The sequence below is a fragment of the Notolabrus celidotus genome, chromosome 15 (assembly GCF_009762535.1).
Source record: "Notolabrus celidotus isolate fNotCel1 chromosome 15, fNotCel1.pri, whole genome shotgun sequence".
NCBI lineage: Eukaryota > Metazoa > Chordata > Actinopteri > Labriformes > Labridae > Notolabrus > Notolabrus celidotus.
This window is the reverse complement of record NC_048286.1, coordinates 15,576,812-15,597,129: the sequence shown is the minus strand read 5'-3', so window position 1 is coordinate 15,597,129 and position 20,318 is coordinate 15,576,812. Positions and strand designations below refer to the sequence as shown.

Genomic DNA, 20,318 nt, shown 5'->3' with positions numbered 1-20,318 from the left:
ACATATTTCTTCCCTTTTCTTCCACATTCACTTGTTGATACTTCTTTATTCCTTTCCTACTTCCTAACATTTTTTCCCTACTTCCTTCTAATCCTCCCCCTTTCATATACTCCTTTTTACTACTCTTCTGTCCTTTTACAGTTTATTTCTCTTTCTTCACTTATTCATCATTAATCTGCCTTACCTCTATTTGTTTTCTTCTATTCTTCTTCACAGCTTATCCTCCCTTTCATCATCTGTATATTTCACCTTTTGTCTACACTTACAAACTTACAATCAAGTTCTTTCCTGTTTCTGTTTGTTCATGCTCACTTTCTCCCTCGCACCATGCTCCATCTTTTCTTACCTACTCCCTGCAGTGTTTCTTCTGTCTTCCTATTTCTATCCTTATTTTCCATCTCTGCACCTCCCTCGCACACTTGCTTTATTTATGAAACAGCAACACTTTGACCTGCAGATACTGACTTCTTCTTATGCTCCATATTGTGCTCGACGCAGCACAGGGCGCAGCATGCAGCCATATCTGCTGCACTAAAAATCCTTTTCATTCATACCTGGTCCTTCATATCACTCCCCTCCGTGTCTTGAATGCATATATCATTTCACGCAACCCAAGTGTGTGTGGTCTGAATGTGAAATAACTCTTCAGTGGAAGGTGTATGTATCACTTAAGCTGTCCCCACTTTTCTTTTTTTCTATTTTATACTAAGCTGACTTCTGTCTACAAAGACAGCATGTTGTTAAAGGTTACATAGATTCAAGGGCAGATATCATACTATCATGTAGTGCTAAGTAAAGATCCACTGGATGCAGCAGACATGATTGTTAGTCAAGCCTCTATTCTAAATGTTTAAAAAATACAGAAAAAAACATTGACATATGAAAATATATAGCAATTTTATATTTAAAACTATCTGTGCTACACAAACGTGCTCTTCTATCTGTGTGAGGTTGTTGTGTTGACATGAATTAACACCCTGGGTTCTTGTCCTGACCTTAACCTTAAAGTTTATACACCTCACCTCAACCCTTATCACAGCCTTAACCCTCAAATAAAAAGAACATTACTTTAATGAAGTGTAAGTGTATATGTGTATGTACGTAAATATCATCTTACAATATGACAGTGCATTTATTTTTTTGTTTTGACATAGAGAAAAATACAAAGAACACATAGACACACGCATACACAAACACACACACCTGAAAGTCTGGATTAAAACAGCTGGTGCAAGAATTGTAGGGCTGCCAGGCCACAGGATTTCTCTTCAGACACACAAGGTCAAACCGGCTCTTTGGCATTTAGCCAGGCTGCTGTGTCACTGACAGTACAGTACATGTATGTGAGGGGAATATAGTGTATGACAGAACAGCAAGCTGAGTTTGTTCCTGTTTATATTGTTTTCATGGATCTAGAACTCTCTATCCTATCCCTTTTATTTGTTTATTCACACTTTTTTATATTCTTACTGTTATTTTAATGCTTTAATTGATATTTAACTCTTTACATTTAATTGTTTAAATTATATTTTATCGCTGTTGGCTTGCATTTGTCTCTTCCTCTGATCTCTACTTCTAAATCCTTTATATAAATATATATATATATATATATATATATATATATATATATATATATATATATATATATATATATATATATATATATATATATATGTATGGTGCTATATAAATAAAGCTTGATTGATTACAGATGAATGTCAATACCTACCTTAGTATTGAGACATGAAAGTTCTATATTTATAAACTGAATCAAACCTGTATCTCTAGTGCCTTTTGAATTACCAGGAACCCTTAATTAATTCCTACTAAGCTGAGTAATGGCTAAATTATCTAATTTGCAGGGCACAAAAACAGATTCCAGTCAGTGTAAACTTAACGAGGGGTTTTATGTGGGGATGACTGTGTGTCCTGATTTCCAGCTTGTGTGGTGCAAGAGTGCATTTTATAGTGTTCATTGAGGTGATGAAGAACATTTGTGTTACATTACTGTGTGAGGAAGCGTCTCTTACACGGGGTAACATCTACTGCCCACGAGTTCACAGAAGTATGAAGAACTCCATGAACACACAGTTACTCCCTGAAATGTTTTTAAAAGACCCCCTGAATGATCCACATCTCTGTTCTTTGTAACATTATTATGTAAATAGTCCAATTTATCCTACTTATTTATACTTTATTAGATTACTTTATATATTTCATCATTACTTTTTGCATTTTCCTCACTTAATACAATAAAGTCCATGTTTTACTCATGTTTCTTTCTTACTAATACTCCCTTACCTTCTGTAATACTTATTTGTAACTGCTTGATTTTATTTGTATCTGCTCTATTGCTGTCTGTATCTCAGGACCACTGCAAATGAGGGTTTTGGTGATGATGATAATAATAATAATAATAATAATAATAATAATAATAATAATAATAATAATAATAATAATAATAATAATAATAATAATAATAATAATTATTATTATTATTATTATTATTATTATTATTATTATAATAAAGTTTTAGCTCAGCAAGTCCCAAATCCTGTATCTATAAGGCTAGTGATACTTGAGTTTTACTTTGTGGAGCACTACACTCTTATTTAGAGGCCCTAAAAAAATGCTGTTTGTCTGTAACTTATTTACGTTTATATTACTATCACAACAATGCAATGTTGTACAAAGTTATCTGTTGATAACTTGAATAAAATTGTTAATTCTAGCAACATAGAATGCATGTGATGTAATGTCCAACATTGTGTGAACTTTATTGGAGCTTCATACTGCTGGATCCAACCTTCTCAGTCATTGATTAAAGCAGATAAATCAATTCTTTAAATTATGGCAGAGTACAAAAATAGCGAAAAGGCACTAGCCGGCCCTGACATTGTGTCATATGCTTGCTGCACTCTCATCTTACAAGACTAAGACCAAAAATTCAGCTCTCCAACATTTTTAATAATAACTATGGTTGTAAATATTTTTACTTAGGAATCTCAGCTTGGTACATTAAGTTAAATAATCTGAGAGTTTTAGAACCTTTGTTTTAGCTTAAAAAAAGTCAGCATGTTGAACAGCCAACTCCTCATAATCAGCTCTTTGAAATGTTGTGTCACCTGAGATAAGTAGCTTTTCCTTGCATTGCAATAGATACCACCCTATGCTATAATGCTTACACATTGACATAAATAGGTCAAGATATATTTGGGTAGTGGTTTAAATAAACACATCAGGTCACTTTGAGGGCACTAAGAAGTCAATGTAATTCAAACAACTACACATTCAGACTGTCTCTTTATCTCCATTTATGCAAAAACTCACAGCACGAACAAACACAGAAACGTCAACACAGACACTGAGAGTTGATACCTTATCACCGTCCTCGCAGTTCATGACATTGGAGAAGGGAATCTCAGCCTTGAACATCTTCCTGCAGTGCATAAGCTGCACTAGTAAGTAGCACACAGTTTTGAACTTCATCTTTTTGGCGGGCTTTATATCCGAAAGAATCAATCCTGGGAATATCTGCCACCAGATAAGAAACGGGAACAAGGATTTAGTCATGATACCCCACACAGTGATATGTCTTATGTAAGGTTAATCATGCACAGGCTATAGACAGTATGTATGTGCACACATGCTTATGCACACACGCAGACGCATGCATTCGTTATCATCAGGCTGTGGAGGTTAACTAAAAAGAGGTTAAAATAAGGTAGGTCAATCCCTCAGGTGATTTTTACAGTTTTGGCACCTTGCTGCCCTGATTTCTCTTCAAGCTATTCTAAAAAGAGCATATATTTAAGAGTTTATAGAAGTGCCATTTCTAGAAGGAACCATATGTTTTGTTTGATGCACAAAGTTAGCAGTGTGTCCCTAAGCAGGAGTAGTTAAAGGCACAAAAGCAGAGTGAGCAGAAGCCTATCTAACACAGCTTAGTGAAGGAGCATCAATCTGTGAGCCATGTCTTTGATGAAGCCTAACCATCAGCTCTATTAAGAGGATTACCAAAGTCTCCTGCATATCAAAGGGAAAAAACACGCAACTGGGATGTTACAGGTTCGCAAAAGGACCCATGTAACCTATGCACAAGCCCTTACTTGCATAACATAAAACCTGCTGCAAGAGGAAGAAGGAGAAGGGAGGAGAGGAAAGGAAAGGAGAGCAAAGACAAGACTGAAATTCCCTCTCCAGCTGCAACATCTGTTGGAGATGTGCGTGTTTATGTGCAATCATTGACACACACGTATATCTCTGTAAGTTTGTTGAACTGTGCAGAATTGAGATGATAGATGCCTTGGGCTGTTGATTCCTTTATTTCTCAGTCTCTATAGCCTCAGTTCAATCCATTACGGGCTGGAAGAGAGATCAGCTCAACAACAAATGTGTTGTGTGTTGCTAAAGTCAAATGATTTATATTTACAAGCGTCTTTTATCATACATCTTAGCATGGAAAAAAAACACAAGATAAGCCTGTTGTTTTTTAAACCTAACCTACTCTGAATCACCACAAACGGAAGTGTAGCTTAATATGGATTAGCATGCAGCCTGCAGAAGCTCTGCTCGTGTGTTCAGCACACTGTTTGGGTGATAAAAATTCAAATGAGGCCAATTCATGACAAAAGTGTAATCTGAGGATAAACTGCTGCTGTCATCTTGGTCATTTTCCTCCGTTAAGAGCTTGTGGAAATATAAAGCTTACAGAAAACAGCTTGCTGAAAAACAGAATCACAATACGGTACCTTCCGTCGGTGAGATGGCACTATAAAGAAGGTTTCAATTTCATGTTTCTGGAGGAAGGCGTTCCTTTCATGGCCATTTCCAGGCTCCACCTCGTAATCTCCATTTAGGCACTCCAGAGTAGATCTGGTGATGTGGACTTTCCTGAAGAGCACAAGAAAGAGAGACAGGAGACTTAACAGCAGTAGTATCATGACAGTTCGGACACTGTCTCCTCTAAATGTTGTTTTGGTATAACTTTGCAGAGTGTGGTTTTGGTTGTATTTTGATAAAGTTTAGCTAATAATGTCACTGCTGACTTGCATTATAATGCACATAACCACAAAAAATAATAATATTACAGTTGGCATGTTTTGTTTTTTTTTAAATATGCCATGAATAAACATTTTACTGATATGATCTGTATTACCTTTTTTTGTAATTTTTTAAGAATACAATTTTACCATTTGAACATTTTTCCATTATTTGAATAGAAAACATTATTATGCAAGCAATGAGATCCTTTAAAATAGTTGCATATACCGCAACTTCAAAGTGAAATTGATATCCGGGAGACAGAAAGGTCGCCTGAATTAAAGCATTACAGTCAGCAGTCAAAATAAGGTCAGTAATCTGAAAAATTCAACTGTATGGTTAAGGTAAGTGCACCTCTTGTCCTGCAGTTTGTCTTTTTGTGAGTTGTTTCAAAACCTGCCATAATTGAACCTATTACACATGAGAATAAGATTAAAACATTAAAATACAGTACCAAACGATTTTCAAGAGTCAATTCCAGATCAGGTTATTAGTCAAAATATATTTAAAGGGCTCCGCAATAGAAACAGACCAAGGTGACTGTGTTCAAATCAGCAGAGGCTGTGATTCATGTAAATACCAGCACTGACCCTGGGAGTCCTCCAGCCTCCATCACATGGCTAAGGTCACATCATTGGACCACACATCATACTGCCATTTCCTGAGGCCCAGCACTCCACACAGCACCCGACCTGTGTGTAAGCCCACGCGCATGTTCAGGTTGACTTCTGTGGCCTCGGCTACTGACCTGCAGGGGCACAACACGTGGAGTGTTGGGGTGAGGTCATGAGATCACATCAAATCTATATCTACAGTGAATCTATAATGAGGCACAGCACGAGAAGGCAGCACAGAAATAACATACAACATAATGAAACACAAAGGGACATTAACAGCGCATGACAAGATGCATTACTTTATATGGGGCAGTACAGTTAACAGAATTACACATACACAAGGAATGAATAGTATGCACACTACTGCTTTTTTATTGTATGTTTTAAAGCCACTTGAAATCGACTCAAAATAGCAGAATATGCCTTTTTTTATATCAATGTTGACAGTTCTCATTAAGTTTCGAGGAAATCAGAGTGTAAAATAACATTTCAAACTATCACAAAACAGTTAAAGCTACTATGAGGAGTTTTCAGTGTTGATTTTGCCAGCCCCTGTTGACAGAGCAGTACTTGTTACTTCTCTGCTGACTTTGCCTTGTACGTTTGTAAGTTTAATAATTATTCTTATTGTTTAATATTATCATGAATTATTCTTTGAGAGAATGAATGACTAATGGAAGTGGAAAGCTTGGCCTCGAGAAAAAAAAGGAATGGTAGTAGTCTATGAAGTCAACAACTGGCACATACCCCCTACCAGCTGTTTATCAGACATTAAAATAACTGCATAGAAATAGTCAGTGTTTATGCTGAAGATTTGGTTGATTTGCAGCTCATACAGAAGCATCAGTAGTATTTTTCAGTCTGTTCTATAACTGGCTAGCACTTGTCACAAGACCTTTGAGTTTGCAGTTAAGACCATTTCTCAGGGCTGTGCAGTCCTGGAGGTTAAAATTTGATCAACATTTTTGTAACAACTATCAGATCTAACCATGTCCACTCTAAACACAATTTTAGGGAATTTACATTTGAGTTGAGACCAATTTCTATTGGTTTTTAGATGCTATTTTTTAAAAGTTTATTTGGCGGGTTTATGCCTTTGAGCGATAGGACAATGGATTGAGTAGGAAACTGGTGAGAGAGCGAAGTGTATGACCAGTGGCAAAGGGCAGCAGGTCAGACTAAAGCCCCTGACCAATTGCACCAAAGACAATAATCTTTGTGGGTTTGGCTAAACAGCCAAGCCAACCAGCACCCCATTAGATGTTTAAAGACCTATTGTGTTTGGATTTAGTAGTCTGTTTTGAGCATTGAAGAAAGCATTTAATGTTACATTTAACAAATATCTTACTGTAACACCAAAATCTTTAGTGTTAAAACGCAATCTTCACTTTAAATGAATGAGTTCAGATACAATAACTTCCACTCCAAATTAAACAATAATGTAAATTAGTAAAAACAAGCATTCCTTGAAAATAGAGATCAGTCAGAAACACAGTGATGAAACAAACACTTTTCTCCAACACACTAAAATAGACCAGAGACAAAAAGACTCATTGTGTGAGCAATTCAATGTAATCAGTATGAAAAAGAAAGTCTGATCTTAATTACAGACTTTTAGTCAAGCCATGAAAGTATCTGCTTGAATCTGCTGTGTATCTCTTGCCTTTCTTCTGTGCTTTTCTTTCTGCCTTCCAAACCATGCAGGCTATGTGAGGAGAAACAGGCTCTTTCAAGCTCAATAGAATTGTTTATTTCTCTTCTCTCCAATAGTGCCTTTCGTCCCAGCCAACTGCAGCTATGCTTGCTAAAATGTTCAGTGTTAGAATTCACTCACAGCACACATGGCTAATAAGGCTGCAGTTTGCCCAACTCGAGTAAGATCTCTACACATGGACCCAGTTAAATAGACTTCTACCAAGCCTGTTAAGAAAGGGTTTTCTACTGAATGGAAGGACATATTATGATGATGTCATCCACTTACACTAATACAACTATACTTTAAAGTGTCATTATTATAAAGTACTGTAATGATCTACACATAATGTTTCTAAGATTGAAACAACATTTAACTCTCACGTTATGGTGTCAATCATGTCCAGACCCATCTCTACACAGCAGTGGGCATGGTCAGTCTTGGGTTGGGTCAGTCCAGACACACAGTAGTAACAATCACCCAGGATCTTTATCCTGCGACAGTGGTTCTCCTGCACATGGAAAAAAAGAGAAAAGAAAAACTTGTGTATCAGTAACAAAATCAACTGTAGCACTCAAGGCCTTTCCAGTCTTAGAAATGAATCAAAAATCAACTAATGAGTGTTAAAAAAACATTATAACCGAGTACCGAAGGCATCAATTTTTTAGTGTAATTAAGGTTTCACTCTAGGTGACTCAGAGTAGTTGTTGTTGAGTTAAATATGCTGACATGTAATTATAGTTTATCCATTATACTCATTACCCTGATCCATATCCATCAGTGTAATTTGTTAGCAGTGCTTCAAGCTATCCTTTGCTACAACTTTCAAGGTAAATGATTTTACGATGCAGAGTTCTTGAGATTTTTTTTTTTTTAATTTGAAGAGAAATTGTAATTTATTTAACATAATACTATAATTTTGTAATTTGTATAAAGATTTTATTACTCAGCGTTTTAGAAAATTGTACACCATGGGGCATTTTTCTTCATGGACAACAATAACTGAATCCAAAATATGCACATTACACATATAAGGTATAAAAACAGTATTACATCTGTGTATATAATCACATAACATGGCCTTCTTTGTATTTGATATGTGTGTGTGTGGTAAATAAGTGTGGTGGTGGTGTTTTATACGTTTGGGGTGCACCTTCCTGTGCCCAGGGAGTTCATTTCTCTTGTATTAAGAGGAGTGAATGCACCATTTCAATTCAAAACAAGAGCCAATGGATGCCTGTGCTGCAAGGGTGGCATCCCAGACTCTCTTTTGACGAGCCATCACTACTCACATTAAGAGTATTTACAGTTGAATATGTTGAAAGACAAGTACAGCTATATCTGGTTTCTAGGCTTTAGTGTGTATATTGTGTCCTGTAACAATGGTGCATATACTAAAAATAATTGTACTATATTAATAACTCATAAGGAAGCCCAGTGGTTCTTGAGACTTGGAACTGTAAAATAACAACATGATATGCTAACCTGAGCTAAAAGGAGTCATGATAATACAATTTCTGCATCAGATTAAGCCAGATTAAGCTACGGGCAAACCGTCTAATTTGAAAAACGTTTTAATCATCATAACTTGTCATATCCTCAGACATGTCAAATGGTATTCACACTGTAAAAGGGATTTTAGGTTTAAGTTACCTCAGCTCACTTTCTCAAATCAGTTGAAACTTAAATGTCAGTTTACTTGAAATATCAAGTAAAATAGTGTCCAACTAATCAGTCCAACCAGAGTAGTTCAGGTAACATAGATTTCCTTGTTGATACAACTAGACGTAAGTATGTGCCCCTGCACAAATGCATAGAAAACCCCCTATAGTCACTGGAGTGACCAACCTTTACAATCCCATGTGCTGCAAGAGACACTCGGTTTGGATCAATGTTTGAATACTTTTCTGCATGCAGTGCAGAAGCTGAGTGTTTACTAAAAGAGAATGTTCAATGTAAGATATTTGTAGACTTTTTACTACTTAGTTTCTGTTTTTATCCCTACATAGTTCTTATATAGTGAGAGCACTCTTCTGTTATTCTGCTTACCGTTTTGTAAGCTAAGTGTTTACTTCTAGATAAATATTAAACATATGGCTGTTCCATATTAATCCATTCTTCATGATAGCATTCTGATGCCAAATCAATTTGAAACAAAAAAGCTATTGTCAGTTTTGACATTAAATAAAGTATTTTGAATGTTGTCCCACTTTGAGAAATAATTTTATGTAGTATTTTTTGAAAAATGAGGCTTAGGTTGTTTTAAGAAATGACTAGTACTTGTTTTTTTCATGAACGTAATGTTACAAGTAAGATGAACAAGTCAGGAAAAAAGTTACCTGACTGCCTTAAAAAGAAAGTTGATTCAAAAAAACACTTTGTTGAGCTAACATTGATGTTGACATGTTTGCAGAAATATTAATTATAAATTGATCCAACAAGATGCTCAGGATGCTTCAGGCAAGTTACATTTCCATGTTTTTACAACTCAACATACCTGTAGAAATGTGTTGATCTGATTTGTTTTTTCATGTTGTTTCTACTAAGATTTAGGTTTTGTGAAACTTAGAATTGCTTGTTGGTCTCACTAAACAGGCTTGTCGATTAAACGTAAAGTATGAAGTTGATAGAACTCATTTATCAGCACTGTATTTGTCACCCCAACTTATAAAACTAAGTTTAAGGAACTAAGACAAAAGTGGAAACAACTTTCTTGGCTTGCTGAATTTAACATTTTAAGGCAGCCAGGTTACAAATTATTTTAAGTTGAACTAACTTTGTTTCTCTTACAGTGCAGTCAAGACTAGCTTTTTCCTAAACAATAGCTCTATAAAGTTTTCTGTTGCAGTGTAACACCAAAAAGCACAAGAAAACCATTACACAATATTCCAACACTTCAGAATTAACTATTCACTCTAGCTGTGAGTGAGACAAGAAGACTTATCTAATTTTCATGCCCAGACACTACAAGGCTAAGATGTCCAATCAGTTAGCTTAGCTGAGCACAACTAGAAACAGACTGAAATGGCTAACCTGGCTTACTCAAAAGTTAAACAAATCCACCCCACAGCAACTCTAGAGCTCACTAAGTAATATGGTATGTCTTAGTAGTTTAGTCAATGAAGAAAAAAATGATAAGAGTTGAGCTAACTAGAACCATGTGGTGGCAATCCCTTTATATCTTGCATTCTGATATCAGATTCATTTAAGCTAACTCTAGAAAGCACCAACATTAATGCAATTAATCACTGAAGGTATAAAATCAATAAGTGCCATTGAAATGGTTATTGAAATAATTGAAACAAGTCAGATAAGACTCTAACACGACACTGCTGAGGATCTTCACGTGTGTATTGCATGTTTATCCCCTACAAACTCTTGAGACTTAAATCATACACCAACATTGAAATGGTTCCCACAATGCAGCGCTACATCACTTTCGGGAATAAGGTGAGTCCTCTGTCACTCTTTAGGGACCAATAGTAGAGGCATGAAAAGGCTGCTTACAAATAAAACACATTATTAGAGGATATGAGCACCAGACATTCATTTTACCAGGGAGACCGGGTTACTGTGGATGCCTTCTCATAACCCTTTATTGTTTCCATGGAGGTAATGGGATCACCAGCCATGTATGTGAAGAGCACAAAGACTCATAATTATTCACGTTGGTGGGCACAAGACAAGAATGATGCTCTATTTATAACATGGACGCCATGTTTGTTTCAGAAAAGAAAGATAGCTGAGGCTTTCTATAGCAGCAACAATTTGTGTTGTTTAGTGTAACATGATGTGGTTAAGTTTTCTGAGTGCTCAGAAGCATGGACCCACATGTACTGGTCATGTTAAATATATTTTTAGACACAAAGGTACAAAAGAAGAACATGAAGCAGCAAAGAAAAGAGGCCATATAGGGCAAATTATGATGTAGACTTTAAAGATCTCTCTTAAGTACACACTAACAAAGGATTCAGAGTGATTTGACTCATAATCGTAACATACAGGCATCATGCTTCTGATAATATATACAGATATTAGGGGTGTAACGGTATTGTCAATTTTACAATACCACAAGAACAAAGTGTCTTGATACTGCCATGGACCTGCGTTATAATGAAAATAGAAAATAGACCAAACAAGAAAAGATCTACAAAGCATAAAAAATAGTATCAGTTTATCCACAGTGAGTGCCAAAATTGAAACAAAAAAGTGCCCCACAGGAGCTTTACATAAAAAGTTAATTTTGTTATTCAAGAATAATCTGCATTCATTGGGACATTATCATCTAAGTTATAGCTTTGAGGGAGTAAATATATATAAAATCAGGAGGGAAAAAGGTAACTATCATGACTTGTAAAGAGCTATTACTGCTACAAATTTGAACTCCAATAAGCAACTTAGAAATTGTTATTATATTATTATTAATTTGTGCAGCCGGATCATAGAGGGTTATAAACTTCAGTCATGTTCGTTTTTTTCTAAGACAGGACAATGGATAGAGCTGGAAATACAAGAAGAGAGAGTTGAGGATGACCTGCAACAAAGGGCAGAGGGTCTATATTTCTTTAAAATATGATGAAACTATCAGAAATGAAGTATCTGACTGTAGTGTATACCCCATTTAACTTTGATGCAATGCTATTGTCATAGAGAATTGTTTAGTATTCATTGTAATTTAATTCTATCTACCGCAGGGGTATGTTTTTTATGGTGCTTTAGTACTTACATTACTCCAAAGGGATCAGTAGTGCTTAAGCTTTAGCTCTATCTTGTCTTAACTTACAACATTTTAAACCAGTATTTAGTGGAACACGCTCAGTGCTTTTACTGAGTCCTTTTTTCTGTGAACAAACTTAAAATTTGGAGTGTCTCTTTGAAATATCCTCTCTTGAAAGTTACTCTGCTTTAGAATTTGCTATTCATTCTAAGTACAAAGTTCCATCTTGAAAAAAACACCTTAGAGTGGATTCTAAGGGAATGGTCATTTGGCTGTTTATTCATGTGGCATCCTGTAAACAAGAGCTTATCCATTAACTTATAAAACTAAAAGTGGAACCCCATGCAATGACACTTCAATTCTGTAGTCACCAGGATTCTCTTATATATTTTTCACATTAAAAACTAAAACTTTTGATGGACCATGCCGGGTGTCTTCAGGTTAACTAAGGTCATGTGGACAGTAACAGATGGGCTGTAGAGAGGCATGGTGAAGATAGGAAGCAGGGAAAGCCCTGGTGCTTGCTGAGTCTCCTACTCTGTACTTTTCCTGTACTAATCTGCACAGTGAGGGCTTAGGAGCTGATTCAGTCACAAGCTGGATTACTGCTGTCATGTGACTGAAGCATTGTGGGATCTGGGTGGACATCAGCAGAGACAAAAGATGAGTACAGTGACACCTATTCACATTTGTCACAGAAGAGGTGCAAAAGACAGGGGTTTAGTTTTGACAGAGTTGTGATAATGTCCTTTGTGCTTTCAATGAGAATGAAATAAAGATGCTATACTATAACAAAATATGGTGTATTATTGTATATACCACGTATAATACATACAGTGAATCAGTACGCCTGCAGAGTTGAAGTCGAGAAAACACTTGAAAGCATGCAGACAAAACAAGAAGATGAAAAGGACACAAAGACAGGCAGGGGAAGCATTACGAAATAATTATGAAGGAAATGATGAGGCAGCTGAGAGAAGCAGCAGTTCATTTCCCACATGTCCCCAAAGGAGACAGAAGCACACACAGTGAGCTGCCTTTCAGATAAAGACAAAGATCAGTGCTGTGTACATGTTTCTGATGGAGCTTAAGATAAGGGGTTCCACTTTTGTAGCTCTGTGGCTTTAAGAGGACATGTTGTTTGTATCTATATTTTAATTTCCTGATGTTGTAGATTTATTGCAAATTTTAGAAACATTTATACTCTTTCTAGCAGACCATTGCATAAAGTTCAGGAAAAAATATTAAAAATCAATGCCATATTGAGTCACAGTATTTTAAGTCAGCATTTCATCAGTAAAGGCCCACAATGATTCATTAGCAGGACATTCAGTTGGGCCCAAAATCTTTAAACGTGCGACAAGAGTTCTCAACTTTCCTCCGCTTCATGCCTGGATATTTTTTCACCCTTTAGCCAACAGCTCTTTTATTGATTTATTTCATTTATAATGATTTATGTGCAGCAACAAATAATAATGTATCGACACCTCCTCCCCCCAACCACAGCTTGGTGGGCTGGGTGAGTTGGTGTCAGGGACCTGTGAAGTAGACCCATTAAATGAAGAAATAAATAACTGATTTGACCAATAAGATAAATGTTCACAGTTTGAAAACCAGTTATTTACAAAGATGGGAGTGTTTCCATCTTATTGACTACTGAATACTCTTGACAGCAGAACTCTCACACTGCATTTACCATTATGGTGTAGCTGAAAAAGATAGCATACATCTGATACTGCTTGGGATGAACTGCACTGAGAATTATATGAAGAGGCGAATCATTTCTATTATACAAAATACAAAATAATTTATTCAATTGATTCTGTTATTCACTCTTAAATGTCTTTGTCAGTTTTTTCTCTGATACAACAGTAGAAAAGGCCAAGAGCACTTGTGATTTTGAACATTGTGGTGTCATTGTTGCACACACAGCCTTTCATGAATTCAGCATCTAACAAAAATCATAGTGGGAATTCTATTGAAATAGAAAACCATTGATCAATGAAACATTCAGAAGCATTTTATTTTGAAATAAAAATGAAAGCATGCAAATTATGAACAATGAATAAATAAATTCAGGGGACACAAAGGGAGGCTGAAAAAGGTAGATCAGTTTTCTAAAGTAGTCACCAAATTTTACACTCAGCCCTCTTCTTCTGGTCTGAATGACTAAACAAATTTTTGTAGGGAAATGGATTTATCCAAACAAAAGCTGCATTTCCATCAAGCAGTACCAGTTTGGTACAGCATGGTATGCATTTGTTAGCATTATCATGATCAAAAGTTCTGTATCATCCTACTTTTTGGCACCTTTCGTTGGATTACCAAGCGTACCTATCTGACCCTTAACAGTGGAGCTAGACATACTACAGCAGTCTGCTGATTGAGACCGAGGACAGGAGGAAGAGCGAGGGACTGGATTTTATCTCTTCTAAACGTATGTTATTTCATTAGTAGAATTGTCTACCGTAATTAACCATGACTCTGTTTTGTGTACGTTTTTAATACTATCAGGGATACTTTGGGTGCTATACAGGTGTCAGGGAATTGGTCCTATCAATAAATTATCTGTTAAATAACTCCAGCTGAGCCGAGACAGTGACACAGAGATGGAAAGAGATGTAAGAGATTGGGAGATTGTACAAGATAAGATATCCCTGTAACCTGATGTTATTGAATAATTATCATAGCTTACCTGCAGCCAACATATTTAATGACAGTTTTTTACGAACAAAGTTTGAATAAAGTAGCATTCAAGCTACTTTTCACCAAATGACTGTCCTGGGCACAACTTTAAAATAGAAGCATTCTGTAAAATCAAGGGGAGTCTCTCCTAATACAAAAACAGAAAAGGCTTTAGCTTTGAAAAGCATTATTAAATTGCTTTATCAGAACCTTAACTAACATTTTCAGCAACTTGAGCTCCAGAAACTCTTGTCTAAGTGTCCATGGGCCCGTCGTTACCCCCCTCATACAATGAGCTTTTGCCAATCATGACCCTTCCCTGGTTCACCAGTTTTCCTTCCTTGGACCACTTTTTAAAATCCTTCTAGCGCTGCAGCTCTGAATTGGGCATTTTAAGAGATACATGGTGTGTAGCATTATGACAATGCTAAGATAGAATATTACAGGGTATTTTGTACAGTGGAAGAAATATTTGCATGGAACTGTAAAGCATGATTGCAGGAATGTATTAGACAAGAGTATAAATAAGGAGATATGAAATCTCCATGTGATGTGAAAAGCATTTACCAAATGTAAAGATATTAAATGCAAAAATCAACACAGCTTGATATCTGTCTCCTGTGGCACAAAAAGCGTATTCCTTTCTTTGGACCTGAGGAACACTTTCATAGTTTCTGGAATTGTATGAACCCTCTGCTTTTTTCATTGATTCCTCACTGCAGGAACTATTATCTATTTTGGTTCCTAGAGCCTAGTTTAGAGGGACCTTTTTAATTCCTGTTTCAGAGTTGGTTCTCTCCCAGCACAAGAGGGACTTTGAGTGATGCAAGTGCACAGTTATTGGTCCCTACATGAGTGTACATTAATTGGTAGAACACCAGAGCTAATTCAGTGCCACCAAATTCCATTTTTAGATTTCCCTGTAACCATAGCAAAATAGCAGTCAGTAAAAGCCCATAAAATCATTAGAAATACAAAAACGCAAACAAATTGACCGACAAAGAAGTGCAAGCTATATGGAGTGTTAATGCAACAGAGGAGATACAAAATCTATTTATCATCAGTGTTGCTAATCTGGGTATCCACCTGTGAAGCAGTGCTGTGAGCAGACAGCAAAAATTCAAATAACACTACAAAAAATAAAAGACCACAACAACCAAAGCAGAAGTTTAAAAATATAACAGCAAGGGTATGCTAGGCTGGATGCTAAACCGGTGAAGCAGGCACCAAGGGCTCAACAGCCTGGCTTTTAGATTCTATCATCAATCGCAGTGTTGAAAGCTGCTCCTTGTATGGTTACATTAACAAGACTGGTAATTCAACTTTGTAAAGTTGTGGGCCAGCTTATGTCATTTTTAAGGTTCATATCAGCCATCACCATGGCGGTGCAATGAAGACAAAGAAAAGTCCCCATTGGGTTCAATTGGGAACTCCAAGTGGATAGTTCCTCTTCAAAAAGTCCCCAGACACCTATTCTGAGTTTATGGTAAAATATAAGGTTCATCTAGTGCTTCATTTGATCATTCTTTTTTTATATTTGTGATTGCTCCTTTCAAATGTATCTAATAAAGGTTTGTACAAGTTTTTTTATTTTCAATTCAATGGCAACCATTGCCATTGTTGTTTTGGTATTTTTGTATTTTGAAACAGTACTTTTCCTCTCTTCTCCTCCTTCAAGACCTCAAGCTGTCGTATTTGGTTTGGGTTTTGCTTCAGTCCACAGTTTTCAGCTCGCAGGCGTCTGAGGGGAACTGCAGAACTCGACAGTGATCCCTGCACCTGCTTGTGAAACAAACCCAAACAGGGTTATTTGAGATGTGTTTATACCCAGAGCTTTAGCTTTCAGCAGGCAGCTGTCACAGTGTGGGCAGTGAACGCTCTGTGTGCTTTGTTTAAAAATAATGTATTATTAGCATCTTAACAAGTTGCGTTTGTTATGTTTTTCTTGGCATTAGATATTTTAATCATGCAAACCTGCAGATGAACAAATGATGACCTTCACAAGTAGTTGGAAGTCGTTTTTCAAAGTTAACTTTTTGAAGAATTACACTGTGCTTGGTGCAAACTTTTGGTTTGCTATATTTACCCCACTGTTTTGGGAATATTTTCAAAAACATTTTCCTTACAAGAAGTTGCCTGAAATTGAATGATTTCAACTTATTTGTGAGGATTTGCATTTTCCTTGTCACTCAAACTAGTTGATAAAATATTCAACAGGAAACATAGTTCTGTCAATGTTGCTTCCTGATTAAACATATATTTTAAGAACAGTAAAAAATAAGGGAAAATATCAAGAATACAAAAAATTGTCAATGAATTATCAGAACTTCTCTTTGCATTCACATGCACTGTGTGTGTGACGCAGGCTACTCTGTCAGCTTCCACAACCATAAAATGAATGAAAAGGGAACTCTGAGTTGTTGAGGAAGTAAGAGGCTGCAGATAGATATAGTACATCATTGAGCCACTCTAAAAATGGAAACATGAGAGAGGAAGAGAGCACAGAGAACCACAGGGCATAAAAGACACAGTTGAGGGAAATAGGCTGCTGCATGTCAATCAAAAAAGCTGCGAAACAAGAAGCGGAGGAGTCTGCGAGCTGTGATGCAGGGAGGTGTCGAAAGAGGAGAGAAAAGAGAGACAAGAATGAAAAGCTTTGTGAAACTCTGCCATGGAAACAGCAACGTGCACATACATATAAATGTGTACGGATCTAGTAATGCTCTATACTGTAGCATTACAACAAGCATAAATTAATGCTAGAGTCCCTCTCACAGCAGAAGCTGTTGTTTTCCGGGACAGACTGTTGGAAACTCAGCCAGCAAGAGGAAGCGTTCATCGAGTGAGGGGGCCTCAAGCCGACCAGTTGGTGTGTGAATTTTTATTCTCTTTAAAATAAATCTTACATTCCCTGCAAACAGTGCCAAGTCTTCAATATTACTCATTACCTTTAACCAAAATAATCTGACTTCTATGTAACAACTATGCTGCTTCAGACAGTCACAGAATAATTATTGTATCTGCGTCATGTGTCATTCTGATGTTACATTTGCCCCCTTACAGCACAAGTTTGTGAAGTGATAATGTTTCTGTGCTTTTCTGAGATGTTTGCGCCCCTTGTCTTCGCTCTCAGTGGGAGTCTTCAGATTCTCAGCCTGCTGGTGAACAGTTATAATTACTCCCAGCTTGTGTTCATGTGGGTGGTGGAAATCAAACAGCAAATACTGATCAGTGTGAGTGGGTTTCCTGTAAACTTCAATTTTCAAGCTGCGGCCCCATTCTTAATATGGCACAGACCAGGAGGGAAGACTATTTTTTCTTACGTCTCCTACTGTAACTCATACTGTGGTCTGCACAGGATCGACATATGTATAGTGTGTTGGTACAGTGAGAGAGTTCTAACTCTGCGTTTCATCCCTTCAGTTTCAACATTTAAAACAAGAGAGGCCAAAGTAAAATATTCTGAGAGCCGTGTTTTTCTCGGTAGGAAGTATTCATGTATTAATATTCATGTAGTTGTAGTAAAGTTGATAGAGCAAAGAGTTTGAGGGCACAAACTTGATCAACACTCTAGCAGCAGTAGTAGTAGACCCAGCCAGTTAAATCCCTTACTGTCATAAATTAATTTTAAATTCCAACCTGGCATTTGAATCTTTGCTTTGTTCCATCAGCTACTGATTTTTCAGCTGTGGGGTTCATGCAACACATTGGCTTTGGGTGCCACATATTTATTTGCAGGACATGAAAGAGTGCAAGCACAGTCAGGCAGAAAAGTGTCTTTCCAACAAAAATACTACGATTTAGGACAGAGTTGGGCAAGCGCACCTTTAGTTTGGTGCCCCCACAATGTGCAGCAATTCTAATATAAAGCTAAACTGTTCTTCTTGGTAGCATATGAAGCTGAAAGAGAAGCTATACTACTAAATAATTTTTTTACTCGCTGTGTTAAAGATTCCAGTCGTTTGAAACCCCATACAACAGTTATTAATTCTCAACAGCAAAAGTGACATAAGGAACAACCTCAACATCAAATCAATATGGGGAAAGAAGTCCTGCACAGGCTGAGATAAGACCCCTCCACTTCTTGTCAGGTCTTGCTCATCCTGTCAGGATTCTAATGTGCATAACCACCAGTTCAATAAACATTAACCCTACATAATTGTATGTGTTTTCAAGCCTGCAATTGGGTATATGGCACGGGTCTACGAGTCTGTGAGTTTATGAATGCATGTGTAATTGTTTTTCACTCGGTTATAATTTGTCCTTATACCATTGCAGGGCACCCCTGGAAAGAGATTTTGGTCTCAGAGGGTCGTCCCTGTTACAGTTTTTCTCAATCTCATTGGCTCAATTCTTAAATTCTTTTTCATAAGAGATTACAATTTCTCATTCTTTCAAGCAAATTGCCTTGTTTTGGTACATGTGTGCAAAAGACTACAATTTTCTACTGATCTGCACAAAAATCCCTTGTACATGGCTCACTGATCAAAATTAATAAATTGATTCTCAATCAAATTGTTAAATTCCTAATAGCTAATAAACATTCTTTCATTGTTTGCAGCAAGAGCAATAGAAGAGGAAGGCTCAGTTGTCAGCTAATCAGCTAGCAGGCTAGCCAGCAATGCTGAGTTTTAGTATCTTTCAGCTCAATGTTTTGGTTTGTTTTGATAACATTAATTTTGGTTGACTCTCAGTGATCTCATTAATCTTGTGCCCAGCAGTTTTTTGTTTTTATCTCGTATTCAAGGTTAGGTCATGTTGTCTTATGTTAAGTCCAGAGGCTGTAATGACTTTGTTAGCTAAGACAAATTTCTCAAACTGACTGAATGGAAGCTCTAGTGAATGTTGTTCCAACTTCATTTTTTGGATACAAAGAAAACTGAGACTAGTAGCAGACATAAAAGGGAAGAATAGAAAAAAAATTGAATAGAATAGAATAGAATAGAATAGAATAGGATAGAAGAGAAGAGAAGAGAAGAGAAGAGAAGAGAAGAGAAGAGAAGAGAAGAGAAGAGAAGAGAAGAGAAGAGAAGAGAAGAGAAGAGAAGAGCCTTGGTCTACTACATCAACAGCACTTGAGGAGAACACTGCGTTCCTGGCCCACTTCCCATCCTGCTTGACAAGTCCAAAGAGTGGACAGGTGGTGTGGGGATGGAGCTGGAAACGTATCATGAGATGATGCCCAGTGGCCATGTGGCATCGCCCGCTCTTCGTATGGAACGAGAGGAGTCTGCGTGCCCACAGTGACCACAGCTATGACTCACTGGCACTGCCACTTCCTGCCAAAGTGGATCAAAGTGAGTGGGGCTTTTGGTCAGGGTGGGGCAAGGGGAGAACATTTGATGACAACTTTCATAGCTGGGGAAAGCCTTTGAGTGTAACACACAAGTTCCAGCAGGCAGCCAAGACAAGATCAGACCAATTTATTCTGTTGTAAGCAAAATATGACACAGCTCAAAATCACAACAGAAACAAAACTGATGAAGCTTTTATTAGCATTCATTTCAGCCAAACTGCTCTGATAGATAGAACCAATATGGTGTGTCTGTGTGTCTGTGTGTGT

At 36.9% G+C, this 20,318-nt stretch overlaps 1 protein-coding gene across 1 annotated transcript in view; it reads right to left on the bottom strand.

Moving 5' to 3' along the window:
• Positions 1-20,318, bottom strand: part of LOC117826231 (adenylate cyclase type 1-like) — a 44,741-nt gene that overhangs the window by 8,106 nt on the left and 16,317 nt on the right. The window contains 5 exon segments of the mRNA XM_034702160.1: positions 3,379-3,534; positions 4,752-4,893; positions 5,634-5,661; positions 5,664-5,791; positions 7,737-7,864. Of these exon segments, the coding sequence (XP_034558051.1) occupies positions 3,379-3,534; positions 4,752-4,893; positions 5,634-5,661; positions 5,664-5,791; positions 7,737-7,864 (582 nt within the window).